The sequence below is a fragment of the Primulina eburnea genome, chromosome 12, assembly GCF_022965805.1.
Source record: "Primulina eburnea isolate SZY01 chromosome 12, ASM2296580v1, whole genome shotgun sequence".
Taxonomy (NCBI): domain Eukaryota; kingdom Viridiplantae; phylum Streptophyta; class Magnoliopsida; order Lamiales; family Gesneriaceae; genus Primulina; species Primulina eburnea.
The window spans coordinates 37,287,490-37,303,379 of NC_133112.1; the positions used below are offsets into that span (position 1 = coordinate 37,287,490).

At 35.2% G+C, this 15,890-nt stretch overlaps 2 protein-coding genes across 2 annotated transcripts; both read left to right on the plus strand.

Moving 5' to 3' along the window:
- The first annotated feature begins 56 nt into the window (after positions 1–56).
- Positions 57–9,528, plus strand: LOC140807140 (succinate--CoA ligase [ADP-forming] subunit alpha-2, mitochondrial). Its single transcript, XM_073163851.1, has 7 exons — positions 57–372; positions 1,365–1,574; positions 2,650–2,820; positions 2,983–3,106; positions 4,986–5,047; positions 7,248–7,329; positions 9,131–9,528. Exons 1-7 carry the CDS (start codon positions 166–168, stop codon positions 9,277–9,279), a joined length of 1,005 nt encoding a protein of 334 aa, XP_073019952.1. The 5' UTR covers positions 57–165; the 3' UTR covers positions 9,280–9,528.
- Positions 9,529–11,284: 1,756 nt separating this feature from the next.
- LOC140807124 (heat shock cognate 70 kDa protein 2-like) lies at positions 11,285–13,945 on the plus strand. Its single transcript, XM_073163828.1, has 2 exons — positions 11,285–11,730; positions 12,067–13,945. Exons 1-2 carry the CDS (start codon positions 11,517–11,519, stop codon positions 13,785–13,787), a joined length of 1,935 nt encoding a protein of 644 aa, XP_073019929.1. The 5' UTR covers positions 11,285–11,516; the 3' UTR covers positions 13,788–13,945.
- Positions 13,946–15,890: the final 1,945 nt, after the last annotated feature.

Genomic DNA, 15,890 nt, shown 5'->3' on the forward strand with positions numbered 1-15,890 from the left:
ATATAGATTAAATATTTTGTAAAAAAATTACGAATACCAAAGTTTATAATTATTTTAGCAGCCAATATTTACAAGAGCCCTCTCCTTCTCTGACATTGCCGAAATAATTGAAATTTGAAGTGAAAACCTAGAATTTATACAAATCGACCACAGACAGTTGCCACCATGTCCCGCCAGGCCGCCAAGAGACTGATCGGCAATATCTCGTCGCGGGCGCTTTGCCCTAAGCACCAGCAACACCGCAATTTTGGATCGCCGCCGCCTCCGCCTGCCGTCTTCGTGGATAAGAACACCCGCGTCATTTGCCAAGGGATCACCGGAAAGAATGGAACCTTTCACACCGAGCAGGCGATCGAATACGGCACCAAGATGGTATTCATGCTCTCGAGTCCAGTAGATGTGCTTCGATTTGATTTTTTATGCATTTTCTTTTCTTTTTGTTTTTTTAAACTTTCCTCTGCAAAGTTTCTGCCTGATGCATTGGCGTTTGTGGATCTTCCGAGAAATGTGAAATGCCACGGGTTTAGATGCTGAGAATCACATGTGTGAAAATTTTTGGTGCCTTGGTCTCTGGGGGATCGTGAACTTTACTTCCACCGGGATCAACGTGATAAACTTGGGATAGAAAATTAAAGTATGTCATGAATATGAAAAAATAATTTTTACTTTTGATGGAAAAGATGCTAAACGAATAAAACATATAAGAACTAGAAGTTATAATAGGACAAACCTTTGTATTTTGTGTATATTTTTTTTTTGATAAGAAAATATTTTGTGTATATTTATGCTATGAACCAACGGTGAATGGTCTGGGGTGGAGCTTGAATTACATCCATATGCATATAAATGAATACACATAAAAACCACACTAGTATTGTAATATCGTTCATCTTAACTCTTAATATATTTTCGCAAATTATATTCGACTCTGATGAATTTACTCTGTTAAACTTGTTCCATTGGCTTTTAACATTTACTATAACTCATACCTTACTTTTCCTGTTTTATATGTTCATGGAATTGATTGGTTTTTGGGAGTTCAACTGAGATTTTAAATGGATACTTGAATGTGAGTGTGACTATTGCAATAATGAAGAATAGTACAGTGAAAATTCAGTTATTAAACTAGATTGCTTGGGTAGTTATTTATCTTTTTCAGTAACTTGGTTTCACCAATTGTTTTTCACGTTTCTGCTTGTATGTATTTTATTAGAATATAGACTATTTAAGTCCATGATGAATACTCGACACTTCCCACGAATAATAAAATATATTTGTTTTGCTGTTGATATGGGACGAGAAGTATGCATACATAAACTAGTATTGCTTCATTATTCTCATGGATTGATTCTGTTTGCACATAGGTTGGAGGTGTTACTCCTAAAAAGGGTGGAACAGAGCACTTGGGGCTTCCTGTTTTCAACTCTGTAGCAGAAGCAAAAGCTGAAACACGGGCTAATGCATCAGTTATTTATGTCCCTCCACCTTTTGCTGCTAAAGCTATTATGGAGGGTTTGGAGGCTGAACTAGATTTGGTTGTTTGCATAACAGAAGGAATACCACAGCATGATATGGTAATGGCATTTGTTTGGCGCACTTTCATATTTCATTTTAGATAAATATAGAAAAAAATGTACAATTCTTGAACCATTTCCCATAAATGCATAAAAAAAGTGTTCAATTCTTGAACCATTTCCCAGTATTCAGGTTTACCTGTAATTGATCTTTTATGCGTTGTACAAATTAGAATTAATGCCCTGATAGTGATTTACAGGCTATTGATTTTTTTGTTACGTGAGCTTGAATTTTTTGCTAATCATTTAAAGGAAATATAAGGACATCCCATTGGCTATCATCCTATGTGATCTTTTCTGTCCAGACAAAAATTTTTTAGTTAATATACCATATAAAAAGTTTGGTGTCTTATGTGTTCATAACTTTGATGGCAATGGGCCTCTCTTACTTGAACAATTAAGACATTGTGGCATGTTTATAGACTGTTACTCTCAAGGAATACTGGATGTGTTGGGATATGTTGAGTTCCTCTTACCATATATAATTTCGGGAAACAGTTTGTGCTGGAATCTTAGTATTCCATGAGACTATTAGCTGTTTCAATTTTATTGTTTGAATACACTGTTCTTTATAGTGATATTGTGAGTGCACTTGAAATGAGATATTGACATGTGTCGATTTCGTATTTTATCTGTCGAGAAACACCTGGCTCTCAAAACTACCTTGAGGAAAACTGGTTTGACTAGGAAATATTGGAGCACAAATATTGGCTTGCAAAATGTATTTGGCCAACACAGTGCTGATTGCTGATGTGGTTTGATGTGGCAAAAAGGAGAGGTTTGATAAGTTTTTTGCTGAAATGAAACGTCGCATATGCTTCTTTTGTCAATGATGAATGAATAAAACATATCCTTACATGATTCAAAGTTGGTGTTCTAAGAATTTGATAGCCTGAAGCATTCTTTTAAGATTTACTTACTATTTAAGTTTTTGTGTTCCATTGTTATGCTATCTATGTTATCGATCATGTCTAGTGCATGTGACTCATGGACAGTCTTTCTACCTGATTTTCTTAGCTGATATATCGGTGTTGATTTTCTTGTTCTTTGAAGGTTTTGTTTTTCTCCATTACAGGTTCGTGTGAAGGCTGCTCTTAATAAGCAATCAAAAACTCGGCTAATTGGTCCAAATTGTCCTGGCATTATCAAGCCTGGGGAGTGCAAAATTGGAATTATGCCTGGTTACATTCACAAACCAGGACGAATTGGAATTGTTTCACGTTCTGGTACATTGACTTATGAAGCGGTGAGATTCATTTCTCTTGGTACTACTTATTTCTTGAATCTTGTTTTTATTCATTTTTCTGCTCTACCCCGATTTCTTTTTGTTCATGTATACAGTTTATTTTAATTTTTTAATTACTGCTTAAAATAACATGGATTACTTTCTTAAATGCATATTTTCTAGGTTTTCCAAACAACTGCTGTTGGGCTCGGGCAGTCAACGTGTGTGGGAATTGGTGGGGATCCTTTCAATGGAACAAATTTTGTTGATTGCATAGAGAAGTTTCTTGTGGATCCACAAACAGAAGGTAATTTATGACCAGGTTTCTTTCTTATTTGCGACTGCCTCTCTTTTTAGATGGCTTTTTACGTGATTATGAGATGTTATCCTTATGGTTTTTGCTACAATAAGTATGAGTATGTTGTTATTAGATTTTGGTTGTGATTCTTCATCTGCAATAAGTATTTAATTGCAGTTAAACAACTAAGATCCCTACTTCTGTCTCTCCTAATGAACTTGTGTAGAAGGTTCTTAGTTAAGAGTTGTTGGGTGAGAATTAGTTGCCCAGTAATTGTGATTATCCATAGGAAATTAGGAATCAAGTAAGGAAAAGCATCTTGTTCACTTTGAATTTTCTTTCTTTATTTCCTTGACCATTTCCTACTATTTGACGAGGAATAGCTTTTTCTCATCATGAACAATTAGGTATGTCTCTTTTGTGCATTATTCTGAAAGCCGCTGCCTAAGACCGCTTAGGTGGCGTTTAGGCGCTGGGCGGCTAGGCGATGTCTCTGGACACTGTTAAAAAAATCAGTTGCCTAGGCCGCCTGATGTAATATATAGAATTTTTTTAAAAGATTGTTCGTTATATTTTTCAGTTAATTTGTATTTAATAAAGAGGATAAATATGTCATTGATTTTGAGTTTGAATCTAATATAGAGGAAGTATTGGACAAACATGAAGATAAACATGAAGAATTAGATATTTAGGTAAATAAGAAAAACCGTGTAGGCGCCGCGCCGTCTAGGCAACCACCCGACTACCACCTATGACCTCCCGCTTTTTAGAACACTGTCTTTGTGCAAGGGAGAAAGCAAACACAATGTGAAAAGGAATTACTGCTATGCACAGAATAGTGGAGATTGTTTTCTTCAAATAATGAGATGCTCTAGTGCAATTTTCTTTGTTATTGCATGACATGATAGATTAGATGGAAATCCAACTAATTGAATCTATGATTCCTCGTAATAAATGGGTTCGATGATGAATCAGGAGTGATTATTATCTTGAGTGTTAGTTGGCTAAGCACTTGTGCTCCTAGGCTCTGGTATGCAACAGTTGGAGCCTTGTTTTTTAAACTGTTGCCTGACTCTTTTATGACTTCGCACCTAACGAAAAATGCATTCCCTTCTTCACAACTCATCTTTGTGTGGTTGTAAAAGGTAACAAGACATTCGACTTGATGTGCCATCCCTTGTTTTCAGGGTCTGTTAACTGTTGAATCAGACCTATAACCTATTATATATTCCATGAATGACATCTGCAAATACAAAAATTGGGAATTTTGTTATCCATGCATTTGAGATATTTTTCTTTCATTTGACGGTGCATTTCTGGCCTTAGACTCTTGCTTTTTCTGCATAGAAATATAATATGTTGAACTTGAGAGTTTAGGTGCTCGACTTTAGACATTTTAGAAAACATAAACCCTATAAAAAGGCTTCATGTTACGGGGACAGCTAGGACAGCTAACACTCTATAAATATCGCATAACCAACACTTATTATATGGCCGCTCCTCGGTAAACATGTTCTCTTTGAACTTAGAATATAGTGATTAGAAATAAGAAATTTTTCAAGAAGGCGGTCTCTTTTGTTTTGAAAATTCACAGCTTTGGTTCTTAACTTGTTTTACTACTATATATGTTGTGGTAATAACTTCTGCCAAGTCAGTTAGTCGCTGCCAAAGAAATAGCAATCAATTTGATATTCTGTTTCGGAAACTACTATAGTGGGTAATTAAAAATTGGTGGTTTGTGTTCTTAATTCTTATTCCCATCTTTCACTTGCTCTTTTTTTATAGAAGTGTCATTATGCAGTTCCGCTTTTCGTTGGCTTTTTTGGTTACATTGGAATGGTTGGAAATTGAGTTATTGTTGCTTGATTTACCTTTCTTCACATTTCAGGAATTGTCCTTATTGGTGAGATTGGTGGCACGGCGGAGGAGGATGCTGCGGCACTTATAAAGGTTAGGACCAAGCTTTAAAACTGTATGATCACATTAAAAGAATAGCCGCTGACATGTCCCAATTGGACGTGTCATGAAATTTGGTGTTACTTGTATTATTTTGGTACGATGCACCTTGAAAAGTATCCTGATAAAATTTGTAATCCTCCTCGATTTATTCACAGACTCTCTGTAATTTTTATTGCCTTTACTTTGTACTCGGGATACAAATATCGAGTCACATACTCCTACTCCCATAAAGCATCTGAAGTTTTTTTCATGAATAAATGGCGTTTTGTGGTTACAGTCCTTGTGTGTTTTTGCCACTTCGCCCATTTAAACAATAATTTTTGCGTTTCTCAGAAAAGTGTATGTTGACTCTTGACACCTTTTACAGCCAGCAGGAATCTATTGTTTCTCAAACCCATGGTACCGCACCATTGATTGTCCCCAGTAAACCTGAATCTTTTGTTCTCTCACATTTTTCAGGATGTAAAATCCTCTTTTACATCATTTATTTTATTTCTAATTCTTGCACTAAAATTTGTAGATATCTGTCCTGTAACTATGTCAATAATCAACCTTATTTACCCAATCTCCACTGTCTTGTCGAATTTTTTACAGTGATACAACAGATAAACTACCTTTAGGTTGCATAACTAGTAACTCTCAAGAAAAAAGCTTTCTTGAGGTTGCACCTTCAAGAGTTTCTCAACATCGTTATGCTGCATATAGATAATGCTAGATTCTTGATAGGATAAGTGGAGTGTTGAGGTAAACTCTGTTCTTTTCCTGGTGGAATCATCATATGCCTTTCTATAAGGTAATAGTGCTTCAAAGTAGTTGGTTTTTAGTCGGAGTAGAAATCTTCAGTGTGCTATTTTGTATGGTGATTAGTGGTGAGGCAAATCTAATTTTGAGTTGAATTGCAGAATGCGATTTTACCGAAACATGGAGTGGATTTGATTAATAAATGCTAAATGCTATGGGTTTGGGTTAATATTTTGGAAAATGATTAATGTTGTGACAATTGAGTTGAACAAGTTACATAATATCAACTTATCAAGATGGACAGAAAAGGTAACTAGATTTGCGAGAGTGAACGGAGCATTGAAAACTCTTTCTGTGGTCAACCCTTTTTCAATTTTCTGCACAAACAGTGGATTTCTTGTCTAGTGAGCAAATGCTAATCATTGTTGCAAATGACAACTTGATGGTTCATTTTGATACTTTTTCATTGCAAATTGGTCATACAGATCACTGTACGTCTTAAGCTTGACACTCTTGAAGAGGTATTGGGTTTGTTTGGTTTTTGGCTCATTCCATGGAATACTTCCGGATAATGATTTTGGGAAAACAAAATCAATGGGAAAATAAAATCTTATTTTAGATGTTAAATCATGTGCAAATTGTTTAATAGTTATGCGACATCATAATGAACAATCATTTTAAAATTTGAAGAAAGTGTATTTTATTAAAATTTTATCTGTATAATAGAGTGATTTTGATAAAGATTGAATTAAAAGTAGTGATTTTACTGGGAAATGTGAAAAGTAGGGAGGATATATATTTCAGTAAAAGGAGATTAGAAATGAGATGGTAATATTTGATTTTATTTTGAGGGATGGAAAATGGAATTCGAACATAGAACCAAACACGAGTGTTATTTTTCTGTATTTTGTTCAAAGAGGGATATCTAAGAGAAGTCTTAACCATACTGATCTTTCTGGATTACTTGGGACACAGGAATAGTCAAGCATTTCTAATTTGAAGGTCATTAGGAAATCAATGCCTGTTCTGATTGCCATTCATAAATCACTTTATTTCTTAGAGTTAGAAATTTTTCCCTAACATTCAGGATTTCTGTGCTGTTTTGTCTTTGTTGATATTGATTTTGTGTTCAGTGTAATTTTGGTGGCTCAGAAGAAAGAAAAAGAAGACAGAGAAAAGACCTTTATCCATCAAATGTTACACTCTGGCATCTAAAGATTAGGATGTTTCTCCTGAGTCCTGACATTCACCAATTATACATTTTAAAGACTGCAGCTTGTATTAGATATCAATAATGCATTACTTTTGGGCTTTTGCTGAGTATTTGTTTCAAGTGTACAATATCTTAATTTTGAAGAGGTTTTGTACCTTGATTACTTGTGAAGTAATACCGTGCTTACTATTATTTTTAACTTAAGATTAACTTGTTCGTATTTGTTGAATGATACAGGAAAGTGGGTCTGAAAAGCCTGTTGTTGCTTTTATTGCTGGACTTACAGCTCCACCTGGTAGAAGAATGGGTCATGCTGGAGGTAATGTATCTATAAGTTCCAATTATTTATATTCTCATGCTCGTGATTCTTTGGTCATCTTACCTTCATGTTAATGGGATTTGATTTTTCCTTATTTATTCTTTTTTTCTGCACATATTGAAGTTTAATTTAATTGATTTTATTTTAGCCAAGGTTGTAAATGGCGGGAGGCGGTGGCGGGGCGGTCGGTGACCGCCTACCGCCTCGGCCGCCTAGGCGGTGCCCAGGCGGTTGGATTTTTTAAAGTAATTTTTTTATAGATAATCATGCAATATTATCATTTTTATGTAAAATGTGCAATTAAATAATTTTAAGCACAAAATATAATATCATCTAGATAATGTGCAATTAATAAAGATTCATCATTATATTAATGTTATTATGCTAACAAAGTAATATATTTTTTTAACCAAAAAACTAAGTTTAAATTTAAAGTTTCAATCATTTATCATCATTAGAACAAGTAGTAGATTAAACATAACTAATCTTCCAAATCATCTACATATGCACCATCTACTACATCCATTATCCTCTCATCATCAGACTCAATCAACATTTTCTTCATTCTCCTCCTCCGATATTTCTAAATATTCATTAAGTTCTCTAATGGGGATGTTCCTTGCACTCCTCCTTGGATGTAGCACTTCATCCGCTCCCGAGGCCTCCACTACCATTCTCCAAGTAACACCTTTAAATAGTCCTAATATTTAAAATTAGTTGACTTTGACTTGGTTTTTAAAATTGTTGACTAAGTTTTTAAAATTGTTTATTACTGCCTCGCCCGCCTCGACCGCCTGTTCGCCGCCTCGACCCGCCTCGACACCCCTCAACCCGCCTCGACACCCGCCTCATGCATAGGCGGTGCGGTCGAGGGTAGGTGCCTAGGCGGCCGCCTCGACCGCCATTTAGAACACTGATTTTAGCTGTATAGAATGATGAAAGCTTGTCATTTTTTCATGTTTCACTATCTTAATGACATTCTTTTGTTTTGCCTTCTTATCTGTTTCCCTATATCGGCACTTCAATAAAAGGACCAGGAAAAGTAAAGAATATTTTGGCATAACCATTTATTGTGTAGCTATGTAGTGCCCTTCTTTATACACTGCAATCAGTGTTAGAGATTGTAATTTATAGCTGCCTAAGTATATTGTTTTCTCACATACATGAAAAGAAAACTTAATTTTATCTAGAGTAATTGAAATTTTGCATTATGACACAAAAAACAAGGACGTCGCGATGATGCTCAAATTCTCTGGTAAAATAATTAAAGATGACCCTGGTTACTTCAGCGTCAAACTCAGGGTTGAATGTACTCCCCAGATATTATCCCTCTAGCATTGTAACTGGGATCAAGCTGGAAAATTTGCTTTGTAAAATCAGAATCTTCTCTGGTAGACTGCTCCTAGTATGGAATTATACACAACCCCTGCTTTCACCTCTTGATCAAATACTGTTACGAAAACTTGGAAAGTGTGAAGTTTGAATTATGCACAACCCCTGCTTTCGCATCTTGATCAAATGAGAAGCTTTAGTATTATATTGCTGTTACAAATTAAGGTAATTTCAAAAGAGATGACTGCATATTATAGAAATAAAAAAATCTGAGCTTCATCTTTTTATATCATGTTTGAAAGCTAAATGACATTGTGTCTAGTTCAAAAATTAAAATTTGATGCTATAGCTTTGCGAGCCCACTCAATTCTTCTTCAACACGAATTAATCTTTCATGAGCCAGGTTTCTGCGCTGTATCATCTTCTCTTTATTTTAGATTGACACTTGGTTCACCTGTGGGTTGTGCAGCAATCGTATCTGGAGGGAAGGGCACGGCTCAAGACAAAATCAAAACTTTAAGAGAAGCTGGAGTTACTGTGGTCGAATCACCTGCAAAGATTGGCACTGCAATGTTTGAAGTCTTCAAGCAGAGAGGTCTGGTTGAGTCTAGTCCATGATCTTTCTCGTGAAATTTTTTGTTGTCGCTCGAGTGCTATTACGGCACATAATAACAAGCACAAATTCTTTGACAACGATGTGTATTTTCCAATCTGGCCGAAATTGTATCTCCTAAAACAAAGCAATAACGATCCAATCTTCATTATCCTATTGCTCCATGTATTACTTTTTAGAATAGCAGTGAGATACTGTTGACAGTGCTTTGATGCTTTAAATGGAACTAAATACCTGTGTTCTTCTCTGGTTTAGTCTTGGTGTCATTTTTTCCTTTGTTTTAGGCATTTCCCTTTATATCCTAATTTCATCTTCTTTTTAAAAAAAAATTATTTTTTTTATTTTCTGAATTTGGGATGATTTTGCAGACACAATAAATAGGCACGTTTAGACAGACTAACCAACCTGAAAATTGTACATGACCTGTTACAAATTTGAATTAAAGAATTAATTTTTACTATTTGTTAAACTAGAATTTTATTTTTATGAGAAGAATGTTATTTTTCATAAATGTGAAGGAAAAATCATAATTTTAAATGATCAGTCAAGAAAAGGGTTTATTGGGTGAAATTACAAGCTATACAAAACGTGGTTTGGGTGCAATGGGTAAGATATCTCTAGAAGAGAATAGACGTGTAAAGGTATCGGTAAAGAAGTCATTAGGGGGCATGGAATGGAATAATATTTCTCGAAGAAACTAGTTAAAAAATCTTATATGGGACAGAATTAATGAATATTCAACACATTATGAATTTCTATATTTTTAAATTAATATTTTTGAAGTAATCAAATAGGGAAAAAAATTAAATGTGACATTCGAAACTAGCTAGTAGAAATCAAGTTAAGTGGGGTGGATGCAGAAGCTAGCTAGGGATCTCTCGAAGAAACTAGACATGTAAAGCCATTGATATTTCTCGAAGAAACTAGCTAGTTAATCTCATATAAGACATTTTTTTTAAAAAAAATATTTTCTACAAAATTCAAGGAGTATGTCTCTTGCACGAATCATTATCCGTGAGACGGGTTGGCTCAACCTATATTTATAATAAAAATATTACTCTTAGTATAAAAAGTAATATTTTTTCATGGATGACCCAAATAAGAGATATGTCTCAAAAAATACGACCCGTGAAACCGTCTCACACAAGTTTTTGCCAAATTCAAACTCAAATAAATTATGCATTATATATCCAATTTATAATCAAAACACTCTAACTCGTTACATAATGATGTATAAATTACCTTTATAACATAATTAATAAATATGCAAGACAATTAGAATTTCTATTTTTTTTAAAAAAAATGGAACCATCTATTTTGGTTCTATTTTATTTCCAATTTTACTCCACTATTTTTTTTTTTGGTAAATTTGTTTTTTTATTTCCAACATATGGTGCAAATGTGTGTTGATGTCGTGGCGATATAATACGAAGATTTGCAAATACCATATCAATAATCTTATGATAAAAATGATAAATTGTCAAAAAATTGAAATTACAATATTGAAACTGAAATTTGATAATAAAATATAAAATCACAAAGAACAAATATATATTACCAAATTGTAATTTCCCTCCTACTAAATGCAATAATTTACATTTACAAAACATTCTGTGTGTGTGCATAATTTAAGCCTCTACATCTATAACTCCATACATATATTAAGCCAATACATATATAATAAATTAAATAATTCTTAAAATTACAAAACTTCATCATATTTTTATTTTATATTTTATAATTTTAAATTTATATTTATCTTACATTTTTAAAGACAAATATAAGAAAAACACAAATATAAAAGATATATATCTAATGTATTTGTTAATTTTTAAAACAGAGATATATTTAAATTTGAATATAGTTGAGTTTTTTTAATATTAAAGCTTATTAAATTAGTTCCTTTACGGGATGTTTTCCAAATTTTCTTAATAAAAAGTTATTTAAAAAATAGACCAAGTTTAAATAAGTCAAATTGTGAAATAAATAAGTAAGGTAAATCAGAAATGTCTGGAAGAAACCAGAAAGTGAAAACTGGAAGGAAAACAGGTGTCGAAATATTTTCCCGCAACAGAGAAATCAAGAATCGTCTAGGTTCTTCGACTCTACCCTCCATATATACCCCTCTCTGTTCTCCCACTTTCATCACGAAAAAGTTCGAATCAGATACAAATTTCTGTGAAGCGAGCGCTCTCAAAACATTTCTGGGTTTTGGAAACTTGTTACTTGATTTTTGGTGTTGATGGCTGGAAAGAGCGAAGGACCTGCTATTGGGATTGATTTGGGGACAACATACTCATGCGTCGGCGTGTGGCAGCATGATCGTGTTGAGATCATTGCTAATGATCAAGGCAACAGGACGACGCCGTCATATGTGGCGTTCACCGATACTGAGCGTCTCATTGGCGACGCGGCGAAGAACCAGGTTGCTATGAATCCCGTCAACACTGTTTTCGGTGAGTTTAGTTTGCTTGATTGGTTTTCTTGAATTTCTTCGCATTTTGGTTGAAAGAGAACCACAACTGTTTGGTTTTATGTGAGAGCTTATTGGAGGCTAGGATTTTTTTGTTGCAGAGCTTAATGCTCTGTTCTCATTTGTTAAAAGTTTTTTTTTTTTTTTTTGTTACGAAATTGTTGTTAAAACTTTAACAACCCATTTGTTTTGTGATCGTTTCTTCGGGGATTTAGTTTGAAGTTCTTGATTGATGAGTGAATTACCATGTATTAATTGATGCAACCAGCAGGATTTTTATGAATTTGAAGTTACTTAACTATTTGTTTCTGATGTGCAGATGCGAAGCGGCTGATCGGTAGAAGATACAGCGATCCATCGGTGCAGAGTGACATCAAACTCTGGCCATTCAAGGTTATTGCAGGACCCGGCGACAAGCCCATGATTGTTGTCTCATACAAGGGCGAAGAGAAACAGTTTTCTGCCGAGGAGATTTCATCCATGGTTCTTGTCAAGATGAAAGAAATTGCAGAGGCTTTTCTTGGAACAACAGTGAAGAATGCGGTTGTTACGGTGCCCGCTTATTTCAATGACTCTCAGCGTCAGGCCACTAAAGATGCTGGAGCCATTTCCGGGCTCAATGTGATGCGTATTATCAACGAGCCGACTGCTGCAGCGATTGCTTATGGACTGGACAAGAAAGCAAGTTCCTCCGGTGAGAAGAATGTGCTTATTTTCGACCTGGGAGGAGGTACTTTTGATGTGTCTCTGCTCACTATTGAGGAGGGGATATTTGAAGTGAAGGCAACTGCTGGTGATACTCACCTTGGGGGAGAAGATTTCGACAATAGGATGGTGAACCATTTCGTTCAGGAGTTCAAGAGGAAGAACAAGAAGGATATTAGTGGGAACCCACGTGCTTTAAGGAGATTAAGAACTGCCTGTGAGAGGGCGAAGAGAACTTTGTCGTCCACTGCACAGACAACGATCGAGATTGATTCTCTCTTTGAGGGTATTGATTTCTATACGACCGTCACTCGAGCTCGATTTGAGGAGCTTAATATGGATCTGTTCAGGAAGTGTATGGAGCCAGTTGAGAAATGTTTGAGGGATGCCAAGATGGACAAGAGCAGTGTTCATGATGTTGTGCTTGTTGGTGGCTCGACTAGGATTCCGAAAGTTCAGCAATTGTTGCAGGATTTCTTTAATGGCAAAGAGCTTTGCAAGAGTATCAATCCTGACGAAGCTGTTGCATATGGTGCAGCCGTCCAAGCTGCGATCTTGAGTGGTGAAGGCAATGAGAAGGTTCAAGATTTACTTCTTTTGGATGTTACTCCTCTGTCCCTTGGCCTGGAGACTGCTGGAGGAGTCATGACTGTTCTGATTCCAAGAAATACAACCATTCCCACCAAGAAAGAGCAAATATTTTCGACGTACTCAGACAATCAACCTGGAGTACTGATTCAGGTTTTCGAAGGTGAAAGGACAAGAACAAAAGATAACAATTTACTTGGGAAGTTTGAGCTCACCGGCATCCCGCCAGCACCCAGGGGCGTTCCTCAAATTACCGTCTGCTTTGATATCGATGCAAATGGTATATTAAATGTTTCTGCCGAGGATAAGACAACCGGACAGAAAAACAAGATCACGATCACGAACGATAAGGGCAGGTTGTCGAAAGAAGACATTGAAAAGATGGTGCAGGAAGCAGAGAAGTACAAAGCTGAGGACGAGGAGCACAAAAAGAAAGTAGATTCGAAAAATTCTTTGGAGAATTATGCTTACAACATGAGGAACACGATAAAGGATGAAAAGATAGCCTCCAAGCTCGCAGCATCCGACAAGAAGCAAATCGAGGAAGCGGTGGAATCCACCATTCGATGGTTGGATGCAAACCAGCTCGCGGAAGTTGAAGAATTCGAGGACAAACTGAAGGAACTGGAGAACCTCTGTAACCCCATCATCGCCAAAATGTACCAGGGTGGTGCGGAGGAGGACGGTGCTGGTCCTGGTCCTGCTGCAGGCGGCGGCGCTGGCCCGAAAATAGAAGAAGTTGATTGAGTATGAGAACTGTCCGTCAATTATGATATGTGGTGGTTTAGCAACCTTAAAAGTTTTCGTAAATTTGGTTTTTGATGCGAGTCGTGGGTGGAATTTGGTTGGGTAATTATGTGTCGAAGTCTTTTGTGAATTGTGATAAATAAAAATTATATGAAATATGTGATTTCTTTCTGTTGTAATTAAATGACAATAAATAATTTATTATTACCAACGATGATACATGTAACTAAAAACTTGTTCCCTCTTCTCCTCCGTAAAAATAAAAATGATAGAGTAGGTTTTTTGTGATACGGTTGATATACTCAATCAGTAGATGGTTTCTCACCCGAGGATACGAACTTCATGAATTTCAAATGTCTTTAGAGAACATTTTTTCTATCTAATGTGGTTGAGTCTTCTTTTGTTGTAAGTCTCTTTACCTTATTCCGGTAGGTGCAAAACGACTTCCTTTCGGCGGAGTCGAAAGTTGAAAACGAGCCCTCGCTCTGTAGGGGAGAATTACAATCTCGTACATACAAGATATTCTATATCATAGAGGATACTCTTAAAGACTCTTATAGTATTATAGAAAACATCTAGAGGTCTCACGAATTTTTATTTGTGAGATGGATCAATTTTACCGATATTCATAATAAAAAATAATATTTTAACATAAAAAATAATATTTTTCCACGAATGACCCATATAAAAGATTTGTTTCACAAAATATGATCGATGAAATCATATAATATAAGTTTTTATCAAAATGATAAAAGGCCGTGGAAAGAGTAGGCGATGGCTGAAGAAACGAGGGTTAAATATTTTTTGGTTCAGTAACTTTTTTTGTTTTTCCTTTTTTGGGCAAATATAATATTTAGCAATTTTTAATAATTTATGAATTTTTTTTATAAGTATCATCATGTTATTTTAAAAATGTCTACTGGACAAATAAATGCCCAGGCTAAAGTTCCATCACTGGCAAGGACTCCTCTCTCTTAAAGAAATATTTTAAAATTGACGCATTTATTTTTAAAATATATAAATTTCATTAGTAAAATATAACAAATCATTATTATTCCCTATATTATCGAAAAATTGGTTTTAAGCCTAAAAAATTTATATCTATATTTGTATATACGTAAAAAGAGAACAAGTTCATTGAAACTTTTCTTTTCTTTCCAACGAATCCCATGTGATCAGACTCTTCAAACCATAAGTAGACAAATCCCATCGGTCCCCTCATTTGTGATTTCAATGTTTTTAACCTTAAAACCATTCTCCATATTACAACTTTCAACCAGTTTTCTTAACAAACATTAAATTGATTTATGGTTCTTTTTCGTACTGCCTTGCACCTAACCACAATATATCTACCTATATATGTTATATATGCATATGTTTAGATGGAACAAATGAGCATTTGATTAATGATTATGAGTTCGATTCTGCCATCTATATTTATCCATAGGTGAGTATTTGATTAAAGATAACGAGATTGATTCTACCATTCATGTTTTTTTGGATGAGCTGTGGCAAGGGACACGACATGCACAGAATCCATGGTCATAAAAGATTTATATATATATGCTTTGGATTTCCCAATATTATACAAAAAAATTCATAAATATTTGCAAGAAATTTTTGTGGTAGTACTTTGGAGCAGGCTTTGAAGTATTTCGTGGTATGTTGCTGACAAGATATTGCGGTCCTATCAGACGGAAGGCCGTCCACGAGTAAGTCATTCTTGTTCATGAAGTTAATAAATTTCTCTCTTTTAGTCACTTTCTTGCCTTTTCAGCCTTTGTTAATCAGAAGAAAGCTGCAAGTTAAGTTCTTGATTTTTACTCCTTGGATCAAGAAAATGGGGTGATGCAGATCAAGTTCCAAGTAAAGATTCTTCTCTTCCCTGATTTTCGGAAAGTTTAAACTTTTTCAAGAAATGGTGTAATACTCTTAAGAGATTCATTCATAGTTTTCTCCGAATATGAAACCTTTGAGTGGAGTGGGGCTCGGTCTGAGCTTGGTTTTTGGGTGCCTTTTGGTTGCTTTAGTGGTGGAGCTCTACTATCTCCTATGGTGGAAAAAGAAGAGGATTTGCGAGAAAACCGATGAAAATGGTGGTCG